The following is a 26,797-nucleotide window of genomic DNA, read 5'->3' on the forward strand; positions in this document are numbered from 1 at the left end:
AGCCCTTGCTGTGGCCTGTGCAGAGGCTCTCTTGAGGGCTGCAGGAGCTCAGGCAGGGACAGCAAAGCCTTATCTTCCCTTCAGGATGTGGTTACCTTGTGTTTTCCAAAGCAGGGGAGGGTTGATGCTGCCTGGTGTGACTGAGTCAGAAATGGTGACCACAGCATCCTGCCTGTAGCCTGTGAGAGGGGCATGAGCTGGGGAAGGTGTGGGCTGGGCTCTGTTAGCCCAGAGCCAAGTTGCTATGGAAACTATCACTCCATCAAATCACCCCAGAATATTTTCTGGTGGCCCCTTCCTCCTGTCCCTGAGTGCAAAACAGCAGCAGGGTTTCTTCTCTGCTGACAGGAGCATTTTCCTCCCTTGTGCCTTCAGCAAGGACTCTCCTCACTGAAGTTCCTGAGACATTTCCCTGCACAAAGTCGGCAAAAGACAAATACAACCAACAGGATATCTACAATATCAAAGCTGTGCTTCTGACCCCAGTGGGCTTTTAGGCCAGTTGGATTTCAGCAATTCCATCTCAGTTTCAGAAGAAAAAGCACAGAAAACCCACAGCAGTTTGTGCTTGCACAAGTTTATTTTTGTCACTGTTACAGGAACCTAAATTGCACATGTAATAAATTTAGCAGAAGAAATACAGGCTTAATCAAGAAATGAACATTATCTAGTTGAATGAAATCACTTCAGATTCTACACAGCTCTTCTTATCTGCAATACACATTATTGGTATTGAAAGTATCTGAAACCCAAACCTACAAATGGCAGTTCCTGGGCTGGAATTCCCTCAGCAGTGCTGCTCCAGTTCCACAGGCAGTAACACAACATGCCTGGGAAAGGTGCTTTTCAAAGGCCATCTATCTGCAGTGAGCACTGGAGTTTTCAAAGCTACTGAAGCAGGTTGGACACTGGTGTGCAAATGGCAGAAGCGTGGAGGGATCTGCTTAGCAGGAGAATGAGGATAAATCCACTCTCCTCAGTGTTCAGAGGAGACGAAACAGCAAAAGCACTTAAAACTCTTGAGTGTAAATCAGCTGGCCAGGCAGGAGTGCAGAGTGTTGCATGTCTTCAGGGGAAGGTGCTGCCTTGTGTCCTGGCTGGTCTCTGTCAGCAGCTCTGGCCCTGCTTGTTCAGCCCCCTTGTGCTGCTGGTTCATGTTCTTTCCTGTTCTTCTTTGGGTTCATACCCTATATCTGGAAGAGCAAAGGGAGGTTTTAAGTACATTTAATGAAATTGGGCCTCTGAACCAGTGATTGAGAGCTGTGAGCTCCCTTACCTCAGAAAAGAAACAACTTGATGCTCATGAGGGCATTGAAGGCGATGCTCTTTGCCAGCAGGACTCTCAAACCCAGCACAGCCATGGACAGCATGTTCACTCTCTGCCCTCCAGCATCTGCTCAGTGACCAGAAAAGAGGGGAGAGATCATGGTCTGGGTTTTGGTGTTGTGATCTTGGCTGAAAGTGGAAAATCCACAGGTGAGAGTTTCAGGGAAAGGAAGAGCAGCAAAGGAACAGCCGAGAGAGAACATGGCAACAACAGGGGAGCCCAGAGTCTGTCTCTGTTGCTTTTAGCTTCCTTGGGCTTGTGTGTAACTGCAGGAGCAACCTTGGAACAGCAGCCTGTGTGTGCTGAATGTGTTGTGTTCTGAGTGCTCTGCCCTGCAGAAAATGCATTTCCATGCCTTTATCTCCCAGAGAGCAATGTAACTTCACATCCTGTTTGGGTAACTTACCTTGTGCTGAGATATTTGTGCTGTTGCAAACCCTCTCACTGGCCTCTGTTATTGGTTCTTCAGCCTCCTGTTCTGTAGCATGATAAAGAAAAGGCATTTTAAACTACATCAACCTTTTACAAAGGATATTAAAAAAAATTTAGATGACATTTCTCATAAAACATCGGAGGAAAGGACTGATTTGGCCTCAGCTGGTCAGGAATAATTCCAACATTAATTTGAGGAGAAAATTTCTCCATGCAGCTGCCAGACAAAGAAAAACTGTGCATTCTTTTGGTTTTAATATTTGAATGACCTTCATGGCTAAAAGAGCAATCCCACCAAATATAACAATTAATTTAATTTAAAAATCCTCACAACACACTCCACCTTTAACTTTTTTTGGTTTTAGAAAGGCTGTTCCAGCTTGTGCTGCAAATTTGCTGCTATTGGCTTGAATATTCCGTCATAAGGAAATTCACATTTAGAACAAATGGATTGTGTGTTTTCTTCCCAGAAAAGTATCCCAAAGTAATTAATTAGTTGAAACCATTTCTTATAGATGTTTTGAAACATCTTTCAGTTCTCCCTGCTGAAATCCCAAATGTCTTTCTTATTTCTGCTGGCTGCCCAGGGCAGTGCTGTCCAGAAGGAGAACACCAAGCCCCACAGGCCACTGTCTCCAGAAATAAGTGACAGCTGTGCCACCAAACTGTACCTGGCTCTGCTGTTATCGTGAGGTCGTCGAATTTGGCCGTGCAGGTCACCTCTGTGTCTTTTGTCACCCTGACCACTTTAATTGCATTGTACAACCCCTGTGACGTCAAAATGGATGGGCTCTGTTCATAGACCACCTCCTGAGAGGGCATCTCCAATCTGATGTTCTTTGTAGTGGAGTTCCTTGCCAAACAAGCTGCTTTCCCAGAGCTGCCATCTTCTTCCAGTTTCTTTGATTTCATCACAATGACTTGAGGGTCAGATGTTTTTAAAACGTCTGAAAAGAAAAGCAAGGTTTGGACAGGATTGATTTTACTGCAGGCTTACTTGGGTGCTGAGTGACCCAAAATTCACATGTACTCCATCTGTGAGTAATTTGTAGCATTAGCAATCACTTTTTGTGGTCTTTATTTCTTGCTGCTTCTTCCAAAAGATCAAAATAAAGACAGAAATTGGTATGGGGCGATACTTAATAGGGGATTTAATCGCACAGGATCACAACTACCTTTTGCCAAAGCTTGTGCTTGTAAATGCACTCTTGATTTTATAATGGACCTACAAACAAGAGGGGAACTTTGATGAATGCCACTCCAAGACTCCACTTATTCTGCTTTCTCCGCCATTTAATTCCAAATCATAACAGTTCTATCAGGGTTGCTCTTGCATATTCATGAGACATAAGTGAATACTATATTTTCTTTTACTCTCCCTCCCAGATGCTCAACAGAAATCAAACGCATTAACTTGGTGACCAGTTCGGTTGAATCCAACTTCTTAAGAACTTATTAAGATTAAACTAATATAGAAATGTTGCATAAGATTTTATTTCTTGCTTTTGTACCCTTCTCTGCTATCAGTTTTGTATTTTTAATTCTGACAAAATAGATAGTCTTAGGAACTTGTGTGCCAACTTCCACAGACACTTAATTTCCCTTTAGGCAGTCTAAGTGTGAGTTTAACCCAACAATGACTATGGCAATCTTATTAAGAAGCCTTAATAAGTGGATAGATGTATGTCCCAAAGAAATTCAGAATGATAGCAGACAGAACTTGAACTGGAGTTCAAGTTCTTTGGCAACACTGAGAAGTGGAATAAGAATATTTTTACATATAAATTGTCTAGCTGCATGCAAAAGATTACACAGAGAAAGTAAAATTAGTGAGTGGAAAGCATGAATGAGTGTCTGCATAAATTTTGGGGGGAATAAAATATTTGCAAAGGGGGAAAATGAAAGAGTAGCAACTCAGAAAATGGTAATATATAAAGGATACCTACTTGGCTCCACGGTCAGTTGAGTTCCATTCCCAAAGATAAGAGCAGCAGTAACACACAGTTAAAATGGGTAAATCAAAAAGGGCTCGCTTTGCTATTCTTCCCCCACACATTTCCTTCTCAGTTGCACCATGATTGGCCAGATCCTGTCAGTCCTGTGCATTCTGTGTTCTCTGAGAAGACCTTCTCTGAGAAGGACTTTTCATGTGGTCTCCTCCCCAGGCTTTCCAAACAGCCAGAACACAACCAGGCTGCTTCTCTGCAATAACTTCCTGGGCAGGATCTTCAGCAATCAATAATGTACACAGTGCAACTGTAGTTCAGAGAGTAGAAGATTTGTTTTATCTGACCCTGGAAGGTCTGAGCCTTAGTTTGCATTCCCTGACAATACAGCCATGAATTCCTACCACTGCTTGTTTCTGGAAGGGATTTGTGTTTTATGTTCTGAAAATTTATTTGAAGAAAATGTTGTACTTCTCCTCCTTTTGTCAAAGGAGGAGCCCTCTATTCCAGAAAGTAATGGGACTTAGCATTCTTAATGAATGTTTAATCTGGAATAAACCAAACAGTACCAAAAGGAAAACCTTCTCTATCCTTAAATGAGAATAAGCCTGGAGTATCCCACAGTGGCACTAATGGTTGTTATTTTATGTCATTTTGATTTGGGGAGTTGGCAAAAGATTGGAAAGTATTTGTGCTGTAAACACCTTAAAATGCATATTAATATCTCCCAAAGGAATTCAAAACCCAAAAGGGAAGGTTGCTCACATCCTGAAAACTTTGGCTTCAACTTCCTGACTGTTTCAGCAGCCTCAAAAGGGAGTTTGATACTTAAGGCCCAGCATCTTGTAACATCAAAGTTAATACCAGAATCTCTGTGCAGATCTGAAAATACCCTGTCATTAGCTAGGAAAAGAAAATCATCAAACAGCATGGAAAGATAGGTCTTTCTTCAGAATGGTAACTTTGCTTGGGGGGACATGTATCTTTTTTGCACATCACGGAACTCCAAAGAAAGATAGGAATAACTAAGGCTTCTTATAATCCCTACTCCCCACACTGGTCTTTTCAGAACCCACACAACCTAGTGGGCAATTGTCTTTCATTCCAGGAGCTCTTGGATATGAGGCACTTGTGAGAATTTTAGCCCAAGGCTATTTCACCTCCTTCCTGCTCTGTCCCCAGGACAGTGGAATGCCTTACCTGGGGACACTCTCAATGTGGTGGTGCCAGTGTCAAACCAGAACTTCTCCTACCAGGAGTTACAGATCTGTCTCAAAACTCCTCATCCTGGGAGCTCCTCACTGAGCTCTGCATTCCTGCCCCAAGTCAGTCAGTGCAAGCCCGCTGGAGAATTGGACACTGGACAGTGAATTTGGGCCAGAGTGCTGCCCAAAGTGGGAATAAGTTATCTCAGGCTCAGCAGTGCCCTGCTGGTGTTTGGGGATCATGGAATAATGGTGCTGTGCAGAGTCAGCCCAGTTGTTCCTGGGAAACCTTCCTGAGCAGATCCAAGCTGAGGATTTGGCTTGAAAGCCTGGCTGGAGAGTGAGTGCATTCAAGGGATTATTGCAGCTGAAAATTCTTTCAGTGAACCCAAACCATTAAACTCCTCTGTCCAGCTACACCTCAATTTTCAATAAAGTTTGAGGAATAAAAAATGTCACTTACTTGGTAGAACTGTGAGAGTCGTCCCTGGTCCAAATATAAGCATCTCTGTTCTCACAGTGCTAAGACTTATTCCAATAACTCACTCTTTCCTCATGGTGTTCAAAAGTGTTGTAAATCATGAGATAGAAAGCCAAATAGTTTTTCTAATTATCCATGGGTGCAAGTCTGTGAGAGGATCCAGAGGTACATTTACTTCCAAAACTGGAAAGGGAAAAAAGGTTAATTGAATTGTTCAGTGGTTTCAAATAGCTTGATTGAGTATAGAATTTTCAACTTCTCTCTTTCTTCCACCTTTTAGAATCCCCTTGAACTCTTTTATCTTACAAGGGTAAAAGGCATTATAGAAAGAATATTCTATTTTTCTCTTTAATGATTATAGTCAGCCATCTCCTTTCTTTCCCAAAATATCTCAATTTTCCCCCTCTTTTTGTTTTTGTACAGGTCCCTATGCTGTTTGTATCATCGTGGTACTCCGGCCCCTGTACACAGTGATCTATTTCCTTGTAAAAACTGTCTCTGTTCAACTACATAGAATTCAGGATTATACAGGCAGTCACATGACCTCTTCAGTGGTTTCAGACCCAACGTACCACATGAAAAAACACCTTTCAAGAAAGGATATAAGATAATATCAGAGAGGTTGAGTTGTAAATGAGAACTTGGGGATTACATGACACCTCTGAAAAGTCTGAGAGAGTTAAGCTGCATAGAAAGCAGGAAAAGAATCAGAACTTTTCATGTTATATCAAAGCATTTCTGAAGATTCTCCTGACTTGCTGAAAGCTGTTCCCTTCTTCCCCTTTGTTTCAGTGCTCAGAAGCAGGAGGAATGTGCCCTCTGGTCTCTTAGAACTGGTTCCTGGGGTCATTTAATACCTTAGGAAGTCTTTGTGGTGTTTTAGCTAAGAGGAGAAAGTAGACAAGCTGATTATTCTTTGTTGTGTAGAGACACTGACACCTTGGGAGTGAGGATCAAAGAGTGAAGGAGATGTTGTACATTGATCAAATCCTTCATGATATTCAACTGTATCATAAAGCCTTGACAGCCAGAGCTGAACCAGCTGTGTTCCCTCCCAAATTTTGTGTACCTATACACTGATGTGTGGAATGAGGAGCAGAAGAGGCCTTGACTCTATGTAAGCACTGCTCAGCAATAACTCGAACATCTCTGAATTACCAACACACTTTCCAACACAGATTCAAAACATAGTTCTATTCCTGCTATGAAGAAAATTAGCCATACTCAAACCAAAACCATCATATTCTTTGAAAAAAAAAATCACAAACCAAAACACCCTCTTTCCCTGGTTCTTTCTGCCTATGGGAGATGTTGAGAAGGAAGGAAGAAGTTAACACGTTAATGATTTGGGGGTTGCTTGTGGGAGACTACTGTTGTTATTGCTGTAGCACCTCTGCATCTGTTTCTGCAAAAGACAGCCAGACTAGTTTGAGAAGTCTGGGAAGAGCCTTGCCTTGCAGCAACCACAAAAGATCTGGCTAGATTAAAGCCCCTCCTTCCAATTCTGCCCTGGCGCTGCCTGCATTTCAAGCACTGTGCCCTTTTCAAGATCTCTCATGCTGCAGAAATAGGTGGCTGTGTCTGCAGCCGCTGGTGAGAGCAGTTGCAGCCACAGCTGGTTCCTGGAGGGGTCTGCAGAGCTGTTGACTCGGCTCTGGAAGGATGCAGCGATGTGCTGGAGCCCTGTGAAAGGATACTGCATCACCAGGTGCTGCAGCTCTTTGCCAGGAGTCTGCCGGATCCAGTCCCACGCGTAGTTGCTGTCGGTGATGGCTACACCAGAGATGTGGCAGGTGAGCCAGACAGACTCTGAGATCTTCCCCACTGTAGGGCCTGAGGCCGCTGTCTTCACCTGAGAAAGGCCACCTGCAGGCCCAGAGACAAGGGTAAGAAAAAAGCAACAGCTTAAGCAATCAGTCTACTCCACCATGTCCCCGTGGTTCTGCTTGTCATGTCCAGGATCCAACAGCTGCAAACCCATCTGCTCAACAGCTCTGTCTCCCTGTAGAACCTCAGATCGGGGAGACACACACACAGCTTCCACATTCTCCCAATGAGCTCCCAAATAACGCTCTAGAATTCCCCATTTCCTCTGCTCACCCCTCAGGCAGTAAAACCCATGGGCTGGACTGAGAGGACATGAGCTGTGCCTAAAACCACAGCAGGACTATTCACACACCCGACCTTTTGGACTGGCTACCTGTTATACTGGAAGCCAAGGGAAACAGGAAAATTGCTTCAAAGCTGAAGCAGTTAGGGGGAATGGGAAGTGAGTTGGCATGACACATGCCAAGAAGATAAACATAAAGGTTACAGCTCATTTGTGGAAAGCAAAAGGCAGGATTTCCCTGTGAGAATCAAACATTTGAAAACTCTGTGCTGTGTCTACAGCAACCCTGAACATCTGGGCAACACAGGCCCCTTCCAGCTCCGAGGCAGAGAGCTGGGATGCTCTCAGGTGGTTTGTGTTCAGCGTCAGCTGGATTTGTGTCTCCGTGCGAACAGCACAGAAGTAGCAGGCGGTGTCCCCGGCACGGAGGAGGTGCAGGCTGAGAGATGCCACAGACTGGGAGTTGTCCCTGGAGGCTGTGGCTCGACCTTCCACTGCTGCCCCAAACTGAATCTGTGATGCGTAATGGCTAATCCAGGACACCCACTCGAATCTGCCCCTGGGCGCCTGACGGTACCACCGAACATAATGATTCTCGAAGGTTAATCCGGATCCGCGGCAGGAGAGGGTGACGGAGTCCCCGGGCGCTCGCTGCCCTCCACCGGCCTCCTGCAGCCTCGGCCGTGCCCAGAGCCCTGCGGAGGGAGAGCGCAGGGATCGGGCAGGGCGCGCCCGCGGACCGAGGGCACTGTCCTGGTGACCCTGGATGCCACACAGTGACAAAACCCGCATGGTGACAAAACCTCCTGCCCCATCTGCGTCTGCCCGTGTCCCTGCTCATCCTTGCCCCAGTCCCTGTCCCTACCTGTCGCTGTCACTGTCCTTCATTGCCCTGGGCTGGGCTCGCTGCCCTCCCTGCCCGGCTCTCACCTGGATTCCTCCCCAGTGAGCAAGGAGTCAGGACAAGGTGTCAGGAGGCTGCACGGACAAACGAGGCTGGGAAAACGTGGGCCCAGTGCTGAATGGGATGGGGACCAGGTGACAGAGTACAGGGGACAGGGCTGAGGTCCTGAATGCTTTATTCACCTCCGGCTTCAGCAGCCAGATCAGCCTACAGGAATTTCATTTCCCACAGCCCAGGAGGAGGAATATGTCCCCTTGCACAATCCATGTCACTGAACCATGGCCATAATAAAAAGATTTGTGCAGAAGGTTTCCAGGGAAGTCAGTGCTGGGAGCTCAACTGAATGAAGAATGCGCAACATCCACTCTCTCCTCACCCAGCAAGACCCTTTGTCTCACTGTAGAATGCTGTCAATGTGGCTAAGCCAAATCCCAACTTCCCAAAGCCATGCTGACTGTCCCTGAAGAAAAAGGGTTGGGAGCCAAGGCAAGGCACAGAGGAGAAATGAGGCCATGCTGGACAGGAGCCCTGGTGAGGTGCACTAACCCTGCACTCGCCCAAACTGCAGCCTCTGCAGCTCCCAGCACAGATCCTCCTGCACCATCAATGGCACCAGCCCTTCCAGCAGCCCTCCCTTCAGTGCCTTTTAGTGCCACCGAGCCAGAGGGAGGTTTCCTGCACCTGCCATTGCCTGACAAGAGCCCTGGGGAGCAGCTGCCAGAAAGAAATGCTGGGAGATCTGTCTTCCCCATCTGCTGGTTTTTGGTTCACTCTGCTGCAGAGCTGCTCCAGGGTGGTCTGTGCTCCACAGTAATACATTGCTGCATCGCCTGGGGTTGCTGCCAGGAGCTGCAGTGTGAAACGGAACCTCTCCACTGATCCCACAAAACGATCTTGGAAACCTTCTCCAAAGATTTCACCCTCCTTGTAGATAAATTTGAGAGAGCCCCCTGGGCCTTGACGATACCAGTACATGTTGTAGCCTAGGGCAGACCCTCTCTCCAAGCTGCACTGGAAGGTGACTCCATCTCCCTCTCGCACGGTCACTTCTCTGGGGTGCTGCTCCAAGGCCACCTGGCCAGTGACTGCTGCTGAGACCAAGAATGAGCCACAATCACTGCAAGATTCAACAAAGGTCAGGGCAATGCTGGTGGTACAGGACAAGTGCTAGGACAAAATCCTCCTCTTGGAAGCCAGCTGACACAGATGGGCAGAGCTGGTGGCAGCTAGCAAGGTTCACAAGGAAGAAGATACCACATTTCCCTCCATCCTTTTCCCAGTCTGGCAGGAAGCATTTTCTGATTTTCCCCAATGAAGAAGGAAGGATTTACACCATGAGGCAATAAATCCCTTTGTCCAGTGCCAGGGCCAAGCGCTGGGCGCCGAGATCTGAGTGCAGCAGGGAGGTGCCCTGCGTGTGCCCAGGCTGCAGAGCAGGCAGCTGGCACGCAGGTGCCCAGCTCAGAGGCACCAGAGGAGCAGGGCTGCTCTCCCCGTGCTCCACAGGCATGGCTGGGCAGCTGGAGCCGGGGCACAGCTGCGGCTGCAAGCGCTCAGCACAGCTGCCCAGAGCCCTGCAGAGCCCAGGGCCACGCTCAGCTCCCGGGGCCAGCAGCCCTTGCCTGCACTTACCTACAATGGGCAAGAAGCCCACGCACAGGGCACTCCACATGGCCAGGCCCGCTCTCCGTGGCCTCTCTGCAGCTTCTCTGCGCCTGCACAACAGCTCTGCCCACACCTGCCCTGCCTGGGCCTCTGGCACTGCTCTCAGGCCCAGGCCCTGCTGGTCCCTCCCTCTGCCTGTGACAGCACTGAGGGGGAGAGGTGGGGCATGAGGACTAGAACCTGAAGCTCTTGCTGCCCTCCTTGCTGTTTCTCACCCTGGGTGCTGCAGTAACAGACCATTTGTTGGGCAGGAAATGCTGTGTTGGGCTAAAGGTGATGTGGTTCTGAGGGGCCAGCCCTGGCTTTTCTCTCAGAGTGTCTCGCAGGCTCTGGGACTTTGGAGGTGACCAGGGGGGCTGTCAGCTTGTCCTTCCCCTGGCTCTGGCTCTGCTGGGCTGCTGCTCCCACATGGGACACCCCAGGATCTCATCTTGGCTTGGCCAGGGCACCCCTTGTCCAAAGTTCTCCTCACCCTCCTCCCTGCACTCTGGCCCTGCACCTTCCTGGCTCCCCAGTGATGACACTTCTCCAGATGCTTCTTCCTCTCTAAGCCCTCCCGGACCCTGCCCTGCAGCAAAGGCAGCCCAGGACTCTGCAGGTGCTTTGCATGTTCCACTTAAGAAGAGACTGGAGCCAGACAGTCACCAGGCTGACTGCATGACTGAAAAACCTTGAACCTCTTCTGTAGCGTAGAACATTGCAGTTGGGACTCAGGAGAAGGAAAGCGTCAGTGCTGGGAAAGGAGCTCTTGATGAAAGGCCAGGATCACTGGTGCTGCGTGGGGATGGCACCTGATTTCTTAGGAACAGCCCTGAACCTCTTTGGAATTCACCATCTCCAAATTTCTTGGGTGCTGAGCCAGGCCCGAGCAGGTTTGTGTTAAAGCCCAGCTGGGTTTCCTGTCCCCGTGTGAACAGCGCAGAAATACCGGGCAGAGTCGCGGGGCTGCAGGGTCAGCAGGGAGAGATAAACCTCGGACCGGGAATTGTCCCGGGAAATCTTGGCCCGCCCCTGCACTGACTGGTCAAAATAAAAAACAGTGGGATCAAAACTAATAACAGACATCCACTCCAGCCGGCCTTCGGGTGACTGACGGTACCAATAAATTCCATAATCCCTAAAGGTGAATCCGGATCCGCGGCAGGAGAGGGTGACGGAGTCCCCGGGCGCTCGCTGCCCTCCGCCGGCCTCCTGCAGCCTCGGCTGTGCCCAGAGCCCTGCGGAGGGAGAGCGCAGGGATCGGGCAGGGCGCGCCCGCGGACCGAGGGCGCTGTCCCGGTGTCCCGGTGCCCCCGGCCCGCCACAGCCACAGCCGCCAGCCCACAGCCCCTGTCCCTGGGTCTGCCCCGGCCTTTGCCGTGTTCCCTGCCCTGCCTCTGCTGTGTCCTTTCCCCAGACTCTGCCCTTGTCCCTGTTCGTGTCCCTGTCGCTGTCTTTGTCCCTCGTTCCCCGGCCGTGCTCGCTGCCCTCCCCGCCCGGCTCTCACCTGCCGGCCACAAGGCCAAGGCCAAGGCCAGCAGCCCCGGCCCCGGCCCGGCCACCATCGCTGCGGGCGCCGCGGCAGCCGCACAGGAGCCGAGCGGAGCCGCGCTCGGGCCGCTCCCGCCCGGCCCCGCCCGGCCGGGGCAGCGCCGGCGCCTCTGCCCGCCCCGACACACCCGGCCCGGGCCCCGGGGCCGCGGCCCCGCCGGGCGGGACAGGGGGCGTGCAGGATGGGACGAGAGACAGCGCCGTGCGAGGCTTTATTTACTGTTTGTGAGCAAAGAGCCGTATAGACATGACGTGTCCCGGCTTAACCCTCTTGCTTAGATCCTGGTTTTATTTCTCCCACTGTCTCGCCAGTGAGTCCCTGGGGTTGGGCAATAAGCTGCGATCGGGCAGAGCAGCACCAATATTGCCAGCTGAGCAAAGGACTATTCCACGCTGTAATAGGTGGTTCTCAGAATTAAAGCTCATGGAAAGGAGGAAATGGAACATTTGGAGTGATAGCCTTTGTCTTCCCAAGGAATCATTCTGAGAGAGAAAGACAGTTTTTCCTAGAAATGGCTAAAAATCCTGCCTATGAAGGAGAAGTAAGGCATAAATTCTTTTTTTTTTTTTTCTGTATAGTGGAACCAGCTTTCTTTGTCTTTCATCTGTTGAAATGGAACATCTCTCCAAGTTAAAAAGGCGGTCAGAGCTGGCCCTGTTTACCATGGAGATGCAGAAGCTGGTTGGGGTTGTCATAAGTGTACAGAAACACAAGGACATGGCCAGGCTGTTTTCAGTTCATGCCCTTCGGCGGGAGCACAAACAGAAAATCACAAGAGGTTCTCACTGAACATCAGAGAGAAATGCTTTTTCACAGTGTGAGAGTGCCCAAACACTGGCACAGGCTGCTCGGGCACCTCCTGGAGTCTCTGTGCTTGGAGATGTTCACATATTGTTTGATCATGACACTGGGAAGTGGAGGCTGTGGAGAACCGAGGCTGGACAGGGTTGATTCTGAAGGACAGCAGCTCTTGGGAAGGAACCAGGCTGGAGCCATTGAACTGCAGCCTGTGAGGGAGGAGGGGAACAAGAAGCAGTAGAGATGAAGAGCACTGATTCATTGTTAAGTAATGATCCCAAACCTGATTTCCTGTTGTCTGTTTCTTTTTGGAGAGAACAGGCAGAGAATTCAGGAATTCAGCCTTGAGGATGAATCTTGCAGCAAACAGGGATAAAGTGGGAGCAAGGCACTTTGTAATTGCTTACAATTCTACTCTAAATCAAATTGGCAATAAATCAGAAGCCCTACAGTGTGCAGTACAGGCCAGAAATACCTGAGGTACACAGCGATGGCATCTGACTTCTTGGAAACAGCCCTGAGACCCACTGGCTCCAGCCCCGGCAACTCTCACCTGCACAAAATGTAAGACAGCCTCTGGCCGGGAGGTTTCTGTTAAAGCTCATCTGCATTTCCTGTCCCCGTGGGGCGGCACAGAAATACCGGGCAGCGTCCCGAGCTCGCACGGACCGCAAAGAGAGATAAGCCTCGGATCGGGAATTGTCCCGGGACATCTCGGCGCGGCCCATCACTGCTGCCCCGTACTCCTTTGCAGAACCCCTGGGACGGCTGATATAGGACACCCACTCCAGGGGGCCCCCGGAGAACTGACGGTACCACCAAATAGAATGATCCTCGAAGGTGAATCCGGATCCGCGGCAGGAGAGGGTGACGGAGTCCCCGGGCGCTCGCTGCCCTCCGCCGGCCTCCTGCAGCCTCGGCTGTGCCCAGAGCCCTGCGGAGGGAGAGCGCAGGGATCGGGCAGGGCGCGCCCGCAGACCGAGGGCGCTGTCCCGGTGTCCCGGTGCCCCCGGCCCGCCACAGCCACAGCCGCCAGCCCACAGCCCCTGTCCCTGCGTCTGCCCCGGCCTTTGCCGTGTTCCCTGCCCTGCCTCTGCTCCTGTCCTTTCCCCAGACTCTGCCCTTGTCCCTGTTCGTGTTCATGTCCTTCTCGCTGTCTCTGTCCGTCGTTCCCGGGCCGGGCTCGCTGCCCTCCCCGGCCGGCTCTCACCTGCCGGCCACAAGGCCAAGGCCAAGGCCAGCAGCCCCGGCCCCGGCCCGGCCACCATCGCTGCGGGCGCCGCGGCAGCCGCACAGGAGCCGAGCGGAGCCGCGCTCGGGCCGCTCCCGCCCGGCCCCGCCCGGCCGGGGCAGCGCCGGCGCCTCTGCCCGCCCCGACACACCCGGCCCGGGCCCCGGGGCCGCGGCCCCGCCGGGCGGGACAGGGGGCGTGCAGGATGGGACGAGAGACAGCGCCGTGCGAGGCTTTATTTACTGTTTGTGAGCAAAGAGCGGTATAGACATGACGTGTCCCGGCTTAACCCTCTTACTCAGATCCCGTTTTTATTTCTCCCACTGTCTCGACAGTGCGTGCCCTGGGTTGGGCAGTAGGCTGCGATGAGACACAACAGCAACACTTCCGTCAACTGAGGAAAGGAGTATTCCACACTGTAATATTTGGTTCTCAGAAAATGGAAATGGAAATGGGAATGAGGAAATGGGACATTGGGAGTGATGGCTTTGTCTTCCCAAGGAATCATTCTGTGAGAGAAAGACGGTTTTTCCTAGAAATGGCTAAAAACCTCCCTATTGATGGAGAAATAGGGCAGAATGTCCTTATTTCTCCTGTACTGAGGACTCTGCTTTCTTTGTTTTTCAACTGCTGATGTGGAGCTTCTCTCCAAGTTTAAAAGGCTGTCAGAGCTGGACATGTTTAGCGTAGAGAAACAGAAGCTGGTTGGGGTTGTACCTTTGACAGCAAATAAGCCTGGCAGCAAAGAGAGATAAAGTGGGAGCAAGGCACTTTGTAATTGCTCACAATTATACTCTAAATCAAATTGACGATAAATCAGAATCCCTGCAGTGTGCAGTAAAGGCCAGGAATACATGTGGTGCACAGCGATGGCATCTGACTGCTTGGAAACAGCCTTGAGACCCAGCTCCAGCCCCTGGTAACTCTCACCTGCACAAAATGTAAGACAGCCTCTGGCCGGGATGTTTGTGTTAAAGCTCATCTGCACTTCCTGTCCCCGTGGGACGGCACAGAAATACCGGGCAGAGTCCTGAGCTTGCAGGGGCCGCAAAGAGAGATAAGCCTCGGATCGGGAATTGTCCCGGGACATCTTGGCCCGATCCTTCACCGCTGCCCCGTAGTCCTCTATAGTGCCCTTAGGGGAGCTGATAAAGGACACCCACTCTGGGCTGCCTCCGGGCGCCTGACGGAACCAGAAAATATAATAATCCTCGAAAGTGAATCCGGATCCGCGGCAGGAGAGGGTGACGGAGTCCCCGGGCGCTCGCTGCCCTCCGCCGGCCTCCTGCAGCCTCGGCTGTGCCCAGAGCCCTGCGGAGGGAGAGCGCAGGGATCGGGCAGGGCGCGCCCGCAGACCGAGGGCGCTGTCCCGGTGTCCCGGTGCCCCCGGCCCGCCACAGCCACAGCCGCCAGCCCACAGCCCCTGTCCCTGCGTCTGCCCCGGCCTTTGCCCGTGTTCCCTGCCCTGCCTCTGCTCCTGTCCTTTCCCCAGACTCTGCCCTTGTCCCTGTTCGTGTCCCTGTCGCTGTCTCTGTCCCTCGTTCCCCGGCCGGGCTCGCTGCCCTCCCCGGCCGGCTCTCACCTGCCGGCCACAAGGCCAAGGCCAAGGCCAGCAGCCCCGGCCCCGGCCCGGCCACCATCGCTGCGGGCGCCGCGGCAGCCGCACAGGAGCCGAGCGGAGCCGCGCTCGGGCCGCTCCCGCCCGGCCCCGCCCGGCCGGGACAGCGCCGGCGCCTCTGCCCGCCCCGACACACCCGGCCCGGGCCCCGGGGCCGCGGGGGAAGGGGGGACTCAGGGGGGCTCGGCGAGGGACGCTGGCAGCTGCGTAGGCAGAGCACCAGAGGCGTCCCGGGAGATGAAGGCTGCTGTCCCGGGGCTACCAGTGTGCCTCCATCGCTCTCCTGGCTTCTTGCTCTGGGAGCCCTTTCAAAGGTGTTGACGCCTCAGTACTGCTAAGAAAACCCTGCCAAAATTCTAAATACTGCAACAGTACAGATCATAATCAGGATGGGGATCCGTGCATCTTTTCTGTCCTGAGTAGAGTCCCCCTGGAGGCTGTGACATTGTTGGGTTTCCAGCATCCCCCCAATTATAATATTTCCTAACTTCCTATCATCTTTTCCGGGATGTTATTAAAACAGTTCTCCATCATGATATGGAAGAATTTTTTTGTCGCTCACTAAGGTGGAAGAAGTATTTGGACCACAGATCATTTACAATGAAATACTTGACATTTTTAAGATGCTTTCCATCAATTTTGAGCCTCATTGCTTGTTCATTGTAAACAGTAATTTTTCAGTGAAGGGAATATGTGTGTGGTATATCTACATTATGTTCAAATCCAATTCCTACTAATAGCCAGGCTGAACTCCAGTAAATAATGTCCTGAATGCTATTTTTCCACCTTCTTTGGCACTTCATGAAATCCTAATATGATGATGTGTTGAAATACGGAGATTTTCTCTTAGAGAGTGTCCCATGTTGAAACCCATCCCGTGTATTTGAGGCTGTAATTCTTATCTCTTTTAAAATCTGCTATCCTCTGCATATTCTGAGAGATTCAGGCAATACCTTCTAGCTTCAAAGAGATCCAGCGCCCCCTGGGGCAAAACGTCCTGGATGAGGGAGGGTCTTCAGGAATTAAAGTAAGGGGAATAGTCTGGAGAAAGGAGGCTCTCAATAACCTTTGAATGATCATGGTGTTTGGAGAGGTACCCGAGGACTGCTGGTGGAAAGTAAATGTCACTATCTGAAAGGAGGACAAGAAAGAGGACCCAGGGAGCTTACCTCAAGCCCTGAAATGCTGATGGAGCACCTAATCCTAGAAATAATTTCCAGGCACACGAAGTACAAGAATGTTTGCAGGACTCACTAAGGGGAACTCACACTTGACAGACCTGATAATGAATTTCTATGCTGAAATGATTGGCTTTGTAGATGAGGGGAGAGCAGTGTGCATTGTTTACCTTGGCTTCAGGCAGGCTTTCAACACTGTCCTTCCAATGTAGGTTCTCCTAAGAGAAGCTGATAAAATCTCAGCTGAGTGAGTAGATGGTGATCTGGACAGAACAGTGGACAGAGGATCCCTAAGAGTTGTGACCAGTGGCAGGAGGTCTAGTTGGAAGTCAGTGTCTAGCAAGGCACCCCAGGGATCAGTATTGGGTCGATTTTAGCATCTTTAGCCATCTTTAGGAAGATGAGAATAAATATGATCCCCAGCAAATTCTTTAATGAAACAAGAGTAGTAGGAGGGGCTGCTACACAGCAGGGTGGTGCTGCCACCCAGAGGGACCTCAGCAGGCTGGACAAATGGAACCTGAGGCAGCTCAAAAGTGGAATAGAGTTAAATTTTTTTACAGTACTGCTGATGGCACAGGCAGGGGGATGTTTTAGCTGTTGCTCAACAGAGCTGACAGAACATCGAGGCCTTCTCTGATTTGCAGACTGTCCCAACTGTGAATATGCTCAGGATGGACAAGATACTAAGAAGAGAAACAGCCAGGACACGTGATGCCAAATAAGTAAAGGATTATTCCATACAGTAATACATCATTTTCATAAATAAGACTCAGAGAAAGAAGAAGGAAAGGGCCTTTTTGGAGTTACGGCATATGGCACAACAGTGCAGCCTCACAATGTGAGAATAACCGAGCACCAGTGCAGATTGTCCAGGCCTCTTGTGGAGTCTCCATGCTTGGAGAAACTCACAAACTGTTTGGTTGTGGCCTGAGGGAAGTGGAGCCTGTGGAAAAGCCAGGTTAGAGCAAGGTGATTCTGAAGGAGCCATATGACAAGTGTAGGAATTGACCCCTTTCCCACTGGCCCTCTGCCTTTTGGACAGAAGAGGGAGAGAAATCAGGAGTGCAGGATTGAAGACAAACCTGGGATGAAGCAAGGCTTCAGCAGGGCGAAGGTGTTTTAATGCTTTTTGATGTTGTCGTCACTCACAATTCCACTCTGTTTCAATTTGGCACTAAACTGGAATCCTGGCAGTGTGCAGCTAAAGCCAGGAACACCTGCCTTTGATCTGACTCTTTGTGAACACACCTGGGAGCCATCAACTCCAGGCTCCTGGTGACTCTGACCTTCCCTCCATCTAACACACCCCATGCCAGGCCCCGGGAGGTTTGTGTTACAGCTCAGCTGGGTTTCCTGTCTCTGTGTGAATGGCACAGAAGTAGCGGGCAGAGTCGCTGGGCTGCAGAGCCCGCAAAACCAGAGACAACAGAGACTGGGAATCATCCCGTGAGACTGTGGCCCGACCCTGCACTGCTGCTCCGTACTTTACATTGCCGAAGTAGTCGATGAGAGACACCCACTCTGGGAGGCCTCCGGGTGACTGACGGTACCAAAAAATTGCATAACTACTAAAGATGAATCCGGATCCACGGCAGGAGAGGGTGACGGAGTCCCCGGGCGCTCGCTGCCCTCCGCCGGCCTCCTCCAGCCTCGGCCGTGCCCAGAGCCCTGCGGAGGGAGAGGGCAGGGATCGGGCAGGGCGCGCCCGCGGACCGAGGGCGCTGTCCCGGTGTCCCGGTGCCCCCGGCCCGCCACAGCCACAGCCGCCAGCCCACAGCCCCTGTCCCTGGCTCTGCCCCGGCCTTTGCCCGTGTTCCCTGCCCTGCCTCTGCTCCTGTCCTTTCCCCAGACTCTGCCCTTGTCCCTGTTCGTGTCCCTGTCGCTGTCTCTGTCCCTCGTTCCCCGGCCGGGCTCGCTGCCCTCCCCGCCCGGCTCTCACCTGCCGGCCACAAGGCCAAGGCCAAGGCCAGCAGCCCCGGCCCCGGCCCGGCCACCATCGCTGCGGGCGCCGCGGCAGCCGCACAGGAGCCGAGCGGAGCCGCGCTCGGGCCGCTCCCGCCCGGCCCCGCCCGGCCGGGGCAGCGCCGGCGCCTCTGCCCGCCCCGACACACCCGGCCCGGGCCCCGGGGGATGTTGTTTGTGGGCGAATTGTGGAAATGCCTCCCTCTACTTCTGCCCCCTTGTCCTACACCGCTTTCTTCCTCACCGCAGAGCTCGCCACAAGCCCTGAATCATTCTTCTTCCCAAGTCGCACAACCAAATCTTGCCGGTTTTTCTTGCTGGGCTGTGCTGCTCTCCTGTGGACGACTTGTGACAGCGGGCTGTGTCTGCTGTGACTTCCACTTAGGGGAAACAGGAGAGGAACAGGGGGACATGGTGGTAGGGACATCTTGGGGCTGCACTTCTTGAGCTTTCAGGATGAAAGCCTCCTTGTCATCCTTCCTAGAGTGGGAAATAATCCCAGAAACTTTAGAGTCTGCAAATCAGGACTTCTGTGGATTCACAAACCCCAACTTTCCCCACATTTTCCTGTCTGTATCTTTGTTGCCTCTGCCTGACCCACCTTCACCCCATGGTATGCCACAGAGTCCTGTTACTCCTTTGGCATTCACCTGACTTGTGAACCTAAAAGCTGAGAGTTGATAAGGAGGAACCAGTCAGATTTCCAGGGCACCCTTGGCGTCTTTTTCTGTTGTTCTAGGCAGGACACAAGGAGGTGTCCCTCAGGTCCCAGCAGTATGGTGATGCCCAGTGTACTGCAGGTAAGGTTTCCTGGTGGTAAAACCTCTTGTGAGCAACAGGACCACAGCGGCTCCAGGAGTTCTCCTCATAGAAAAGGCCAAGCTGAGTTCTACTTTGGCCCTGGGATGGCTAAACCAACTTGCCTTTGAGTTTCCAACTCTACCAAACAGTGAGCCCAATCCAGAGGAAGCTCTCATCATGATCATCATCTTCATCCTTGTCTTCAATCAGTTTTCATTATCTGATTATCTCAAGGCACTGCATTAAATACACAGAACCTCTTGCCTGCAGTGCTGTTGGTTGCTTAGGTATTTCAAAGTTTCAGTAGCTTTTTTCTTCATTGGTATTTTTCAAAGTAGCAGATTTCATGGTGGCTGGGGTGTGGGAGGATCGATAATTCCACTATGTGCAGCACAGAGAAGGTTTCCCTGCCCAGTGCTGAAGGCATTAAGGCAAAAGCTGCTTTTGTCTTCTTTGACTGCTCTACAAGGAGGAGCAAGATGAGGATTTGTGATCCATTGGGTTCTTGTGTCAAGGGCTAGAGCTGGCCAGGAGCAAAGCAGAGACACAGATCCCCTGGCTCTGCCCACAACTTGGTCAAGGCTTTGGACAGGCTGCCCCAACAGCACTGGATTCTGCAGTGTCAGCTCCCTAGAAGTGCAGGTAAGGATTGACACTGCAATTGGATGTTATATCCAGATATGTTGATTGTTTTCTTGTGGGATGTTCTGTAGGAAGAAGTAAGAAAAATCTTGTTTCAACTCATCTGCAGAGAGTCCCATGGTCCTGCCTGTCTGAGTCCCTGCTCTGAATACCTCTGCATGGATGAGGACTTGGAGAAAAATAGGCAGGATTTGAGATGGGAGAAGTCGGAAAGGCTGATCTAAGAAGGAGAGGATCATTTCAGGCATGAAAGCAGAGCTGAGGCTGGAGGATGGAGAGCCTCACCCCTCCTGTGCTGCTGGCGACAGAGATTTTGTACGAACGGAAATTTGCCTCAGCTCAAGGTGGTGCCTCAGAGTGCAGTAATAAATCGCAGTGTCCTGAACAGACACTCCTGCTATTTCCAAGGGGGCTGTGTTGTTTTTGTAGACCACAATAGAGAATCGGCCACTGCGGTACTTGTCATCCCCTGTGGTTTTATGTGCTTGCAGGAGATACTTCAGAGTATCTCCCGGGAACTGGCGGTACCAGAAGACGTCACTTTCCTTAGTGTTGTACTGGCAAGGAAGAACCACTTGCTGTCCAACTTTGACTAGCACCTCAGAGAAGAATTGCTTCGTGGGATCACCTCCAACAAGACCTGCAACACAGGCATAAATGTGTCTGCAGAGTTTGCTTCCTTCTCTCCCTTGCTCTGCATTTAAAACTGCCCCAATGTTTTCTGTCTTTCCAAAGAAATGGAAAGTTCAGATATCTACATCCATCCCCCTTCTGTATTTCTCCCTGACATCATGATGTTGTTGGTAGACACCTCCAAATAACTTACTAAAAACCACGAGAGACAGCAGGAAGGACACGAATACACCCACCTGACTGGATTAGCAGGACACACGCTGGCACAGCCATGGTGAAGATCATTTTTCCCAGCTCAAGAATCCTTTTCATTCACAAGACAGCACACAGCAGAACACTCTTGGTAGCACAATGAAAAAGGCACCACCTTGCAGAGAGAGTGCAGTGCATGGGTCACACCTCTGGGGTGTGGAGGACTGGAATGAGGCTCTTACATCTTTTGCCTTTTCTTGTCTCCACAGCAGATAGTGGACAGTCTCAGTGGCTTCCTGTACTTTTCCTTGGGCTTTCTTCTCTGTTCACAGCATTTACTGTGCAAGGTAATATCTCTGCCTTGCTGCAGAGTGTGTCTGCTTCTGTGTGCTCCTTGATGGTGAGCAGGCTTCTGAAAGCACAGCAGCTCCTCAGAGCATCCTCAGAGCATTCAGGGCTCTGGGAACACAGGTGTCATGTTCTTTTCAAAGAGTTTTGGGTTTCTCTTAGTTTAGCCTGTGGTATTTTGAGAGCAGTTGTTCAGTGTTTCTCTACACATGAGAACTCAGGAGTCAAGGGAGGGAGTTGATTGGTGGGGAAAGTGTGTTTTAATGGGTGAACATATACATTTCTAAAATAGGGTGGTGTAGTCCTGGTTCCAATGGGTTGGCTTAGTGTTGGCTGGGGGAGAGCATGGGGGAGAGCAAACTGAGGAGGAGGAATCTGCAGCCCCATCCACAGTGCAGTTCTGTACTTGTGCAAGGCGTAAGGGCAGGACTTGGAGCTTTCCAGCCACTGTTGGCATAGGGAAAAGGAAAGGGACTGACATGGGGACAGAGACAGGAGACAAAACCATGGTGTGTGGATCTGGTGAGCAGAGAAGTGCCAAAGAGCATCTCCTGAGCAGCGCCCCTCTCCAGCCTCCTGGCAAATCCTGAGCTTTTGCTCTTTCTCATTTTGGTTCATACTCTGACTAAAATAGAGAGATCTTCACTGCTGGGCATCTGATTCTGCAGCAATGTACTTTTTATCAGGCAAGGCTGCAAGGTGAGGGTGGCCCTGTAAATCAAAGATCCTCACTGAAGTCTGCCCAGGTAGTGAACATCCCCTGGCCAAAGCAGCCGCTGTTCTTTGAGGACCCAGTGATGCCCATGTCTTGGTTTGGAAAGACAGGTGTCTGCTAAGGAAGGTAAGACCCTCCTCTTAAATGCAAAATGTAAATTCCCTCCCTCTGAATCGTTATAAATTTGAAATTAAGGAGTTCTCAGGCAAAGATATGGGAGCAGGAATAACAGTTCTTTATTAGGGAAGAAAATAAAAATAAAATTAACAATGCAGTAAACCAAAACAACACTAACAGAGTCAGAATATGACCTGACGCCCTGTTGGTCAGGGTGTTGGTAGCAGTCCAATTGGAATTATGGCTGCAGCCCTCCAGGAGTGCCAGGTGTGGTTCTGTTGGAGCAGGGATCCTGTAGAAGGATGTGGTCTTCCTCTGAAGATTCAGTGGAAGAGGCAGCTGTTCCTCTGGGAATCCAGTGGAAGGCTGTTCTGCTGTCCCAGAATCTCAGATTATATCCAAGTAGGAATGCTTGGCTCCTCCCCCTGGGCGGAGCATCTCCCAATGAAATGATGGAATTTTATGAGCCATGCAGGGACACTCACTGGCCATGAACAGAAGAGATCTCCTGGAGGGAGGATGGGTTGTGGAAGAGATAAAGAAAACTGCCCAATGAACAGAAGATAACAGATGGCAAAGAGAAAACATATTGCTTGGCAATCTAGGACAGCCCAGAAGGTGCCCAGGCTCACTGGTCCCTGACAACCCACAGGACCAGTCACTGTGACCAGTGATTTCAGTGCAAGGGGCAAATGTTTGTGACAGACTGCCCAGCCAATGTGAGCACTTTGAAAGCTACAGTGGGAAGGGGCTGGTGCCTGTGGGAGGGCAGTCAGGTACTCGTGTTTCCCCTTTTGTGTCCTATAGCTGGGGAGGAACAACCCCAAGCACCAGTATGTCCTGGGAGCTGCCCAGTTGTTAGGCAGATTGGCAGAAAACAGCCAGGGGGGTTCTGCTGGATTGTTCTGCTGGATTCCATGCTGACAGTGAGCCAGTAATGCTACCTTGCCTCCAAGAAAGAAGTTAAAAGGCAAACCCTATCCTTGTGTACTCTCTAGCACTTGGGACAAGAGCTGTGTCTTGTGCTGGTGAGGAACAGAGACAAGAGTTCCAACTATGGGATTGCACTCCAAATACTCTCAGACCGAATTAAGCCAAGAATCCAAACTGTTATGAAGACATCCTGGTTGGGGCAGGAAAGCTGAGCTTTACAGGTGCAGGATAGAGATGGTAGAAGATCCAGCAGGTTGCATTTCAGTGCCTCTGCTGTGGCCAGATCTCTGCCAGGTTTGATTTGTTCAGCTGCGCTGAATCTCCCGGTCCTGTCTGCTTTGTGGAGCTTGTGGGCAGAGCAGCAGAGGAAATCCCTGCTGTGACCAGCAGTTGCCTTGTGAGGAGGGACACACAAACACACACGTGCTCGTGTGACTTACATCATTAATGCAGAAATCTGCATCGAATCCTGCAAAAATCTGCACCCAAAGCCACTTGCGGCGCCCGGGACGAGCGGGGCTCGGCGGCCCCGGCGGGCGGAGCGGCAGCGCCCCCTGCTGGCCCCGCCCGGCCCCGCCCGCCGCGGTTCGTGCCCGGCCGCAGCCCCGGCTCCTCTGCCCGTGGCCCCCAGCGCGCAGTAATACACGGCCGCGTCCCCGCGCCGGGGCTCAGCGAGCCACAGCCAGCTCGAACGCCGATCTGCCGACACCGACAGCTGTCCTGCACCACCCGGCAGCTCTTTGGTCTCTTTCATAGTGAGTGCGAGGAGTTCAGGTGCTTGGTCAGGGAGCTGACGGTACCACTGGATCCAATCAGACCTCTGGATTTTGGAATGTGAGCAGGTGATGTTGATGCCGGTGCCTTCGGTGGTCTCCAGGAATGGCTCCTGTTGTACCTGGGCTCTGGCCACAGCCACTGCCACGGAGAAAAGCACAATCACTTCTCTATAAGAGAAAATGCCATTCAGGGGGAGATGGGAGAAGACGACAGATCAGCATGAACATGGATATGTTCTGGATATAAAGTATGGAGAGATAATTTCACTGAGAGTGTTTATTGGAGGACAAGGAGCTATGAGGGGTGTTTTGAGGAAAATCAGACTGAAATTATAAAACTACACTAGCTGAGAAGGAAGGAGGGAGGAAGGGATGGATGGATGGATGGATGGATGGATGGATGGATGGATGGATGGATGGATGGATGGATGGATGGATGAAGACATAGAGTAAGAAAAGCAAACGGCAAAGCAGTGACTTCACTAAGGGAAGAAAGTGCAGAGGAGGGACAGAGGGTAAAAAAGAACCGAAAAGGAGCAGGAGACCAAGAGATGAATCCTGAGAGGTGGCCGGAATCACACAGCCCGCTGACCAAGAAGCCCCGCGGCCGCCAACACCACGCACCGATCAGAACCACGGCCAGCGCCGGCAGCCCCGCGGCCCGAGCCCGCCGCATGCCGCCGCTCCGCCGGCCGAGCCTCGCTGTGCCCCTGAGCCCCGGCTCTGCTGCGGCCGTGCCGCCTCCTCTGCGCCGCCCCAGCTCCGCCCCGGGGCTGAGCCCTGCGCCGCTGCCGCTCGGGCTCGGGCCGAGCCCTGGCAGGGAACGGAGCGGAGGCGAGCGCGGGGCCTACGGGGCGGGGCTCGGAGCTGTGGCCACGGAGACAGCGGGGACAATGTGCAGACCTGGAGCCCTTTGTCCCGGGAAGCACAGGACTGACTGATTATGTTGTCCCTTCTCCTCCACCATCTATTCCTTCCCGTTCCCCCTCCACTGGTACGTGCAGATTTCCGATTTGTCCTTCATGACATGTGTTTGTAAGAAGGGACAAGGGGCACAAGAGGCAGAGGGCTCTGCTGGCAACAAGAGCCGGAGCTCCCTGCCTGCCAAAGAGAGCATCTCTGCTGGCAAAGATTAAAAAGGCAGAAAAACACTTGTGCAACATCCGCGGAAAGGGAGGACAGAGAGTCTGTGAGAGAAACAACTCTGCAGTCAGGAAAGTGAGTGAGGAAGGAGGGAGAGGAGCTGCTGCAGGCACCAGAGCGCTGCTATTTCTGCAGCATGTGATGAAGACCGTGATGAGGGAGGTTGTCCCCCTGCAGCCTATGAAGGTGTGTGGTGGAGCAGAGCACCATCTCATGGAAGATCCAAAGCCACAGCAGGGGGATGTGTCCTTAAGGAAGGTGTGACCCCAGGAAAAGCTCCACTGGAGCAAGGTCCTGGCAGGACTGTGCCTCCATGGACAGGAGCCCATTCTGGAGCTGATTTTCTGCCAGGATCTGTGGACATGCCGGGGACCCATCCTGGAGGCACCTCTTCCTGAAAGTCTGCACTCCATGGACAGGAGGACAGAGGCAAGAGGAGAAGCAACCGGACATGGGCTGTGTGGGAATATGTAATCTCACTGATGTATTTCTGAGACAGTGATGGTCAACATTTGTAATCAGGCCAGAGGGAGCTCTGTTGCCCAGAACCCACAGAGCCCTTTCTGAAGCAGCAAGAGGTGGCTTGGCAAAGACCCTGCTGCCCTTCCTGCCACACACAGACCACCTCAGCGTGAACACGGAGCTATGACCGGGCGGGGCTGTTTGCTGCCGTGAGGAGCTCAGCTGGATACAGGCCGGGCTGAGGAGAAGGACTGAGCACGGTCTGTGACTCCAAGAGGGAGCTGCCGGTGTTGGTATCGGTGGGTGCCGGAGTGGGTATCGGTGCTGGTATCGGTGCCGGTGTCGGTTCTTGTGGCGGTGCCGGCCCGGCAGCCCGGGACGAGCGGGACTCGGCGGCCCCGGCGGGCGGAGCGGCAGCGCCCCCTGCTGGCCCCGCCCGGCCCCGCCCGCCGCGGTTCGTGCCCGGCCGCAGCCCCGGCTCCTCTGCCCGTGGCCCCCAGCGCGCAGTAATACACGGCCGCGTCCCCGCGCCGGGGCTCAGCGAGCCACAGCCAGCTCGAACGCCGATCAGCCGACACCGACAGCTGTCCTGCACCATCCGGCAGCTCTTTGGTCTCTTTCATAGTGAGTGCGAGGAGTTCAGGTGCTTGGCCAGGGAGCTGACGGTACCACTGGATCCAGTCAGAGCTCTGGATTTTGGGATCTGAGAAGGTGATGTTGATGCCGGTGCCTTCGGTGGTCTCCAGGAATGGCTCCTGATGTACCTGGGCTCTGGCCACAGCCACTGCCACAGAGAAAAGCACAATCACTTCTCTATAAGAGAAAATGCCATTCAGGGGGAGATGGGAGAAGACGACAGACCAGCATGAACATGGATGTGTTCTGGATATAAAGTATGGAGAGATAATTTCTCTGAGAGTGTTTATTGGAGGACAAGGGGCTATGAGGGGTGTTTTGAGGAGAATCAGACTGAAATTATAAAACTACACTAGCTGAGAGGGAAGGAGGGAGGAAGGGATGGATGGATGGATGGATGGATGGATGGATGGATGGATGGATGGATGGATGGATGGATAAAGACATGAAGTAAGAAAGGCGAAGTGCAAAGCAGTGACTTCACTAAGGGAAGAAATTGCAGAGGAGGGACAGAGGGTAAAAAAGAACCGAAAAGGAGCAGGAGACCAAGAGATGAATCCTGAGAGGTGGCCGGAATCACACAGCCCGCTGACCAAGAAGCCCCGCGGCCGCCAACCCCCACGCACCGATCAGAACCACGGCCAGCGCCGGCAGCCCCGCGGCCCGAGCCCGCCGCATGCCGCCGCTCCGCCGGCCGAGCCTCGCTGTGCCCCTGAGCCCCGGCTCTGCTGCGGCCGTGCCGCCTCCTCTGCGCCGCCCCAGCTCCGCCCCGGGGCTGAGCCCTGCGCCGCTGCCGCTCGGGCTCGGGCCGAGCCCTGGCAGGGAACGGAGCGGAGGCGAGCGCGGGGCCTGCGGGGCGGCGCTCGGCTCTCGGCACGTCGGGAGCGGCGGGGCCGGCCTGGGGGGCGGGGATCGGGCTGGGACCGTGGAGATCAGGACTGACAGTGCCTGGGCTTCCTTCGCTCCCATCATCTGTTCCCTGATATTCTCCCTTTGCTGTCATGTGGG

General features: G+C 52.4%; 5 gene segments (V, D, J or C); all 5 read right to left on the reverse strand.

Moving 5' to 3' along the window:
- LOC134430761 (T-cell receptor alpha chain constant-like) overlaps positions 1-26,797 on the reverse strand; it is a 161,353-nt gene that overhangs the window by 104,068 nt on the left and 30,488 nt on the right.
- Positions 566-5,482, reverse strand: LOC134430756 (T cell receptor delta constant-like). The segment is given in 5 exon segments: positions 566-1,193; positions 1,277-1,393; positions 1,734-1,805; positions 2,431-2,706; positions 5,374-5,482. Coding segments are annotated over 4 exon segments (558 nt in total).
- Positions 8,354-10,293, reverse strand: LOC134430762 (T cell receptor delta variable 2-like). The segment is given in 2 exon segments: positions 8,354-9,496; positions 10,038-10,293. Coding segments are annotated over 2 exon segments (495 nt in total).
- LOC134430763 (Ig heavy chain V region 6.96-like) lies at positions 10,333-11,614 on the reverse strand. The segment is given in 2 exon segments: positions 10,333-11,287; positions 11,557-11,614. Coding segments are annotated over 2 exon segments (396 nt in total).
- Positions 12,478-13,667, reverse strand: LOC134430759 (Ig heavy chain V region 914-like). The segment is given in 3 exon segments: positions 12,478-12,755; positions 12,875-13,333; positions 13,610-13,667. Coding segments are annotated over 3 exon segments (543 nt in total).

Source organism: Melospiza melodia, chromosome 30 (assembly GCF_035770615.1).
Source record: "Melospiza melodia melodia isolate bMelMel2 chromosome 30, bMelMel2.pri, whole genome shotgun sequence".
Classification (NCBI taxonomy): Eukaryota; Metazoa; Chordata; class Aves; order Passeriformes; family Passerellidae; genus Melospiza; species Melospiza melodia.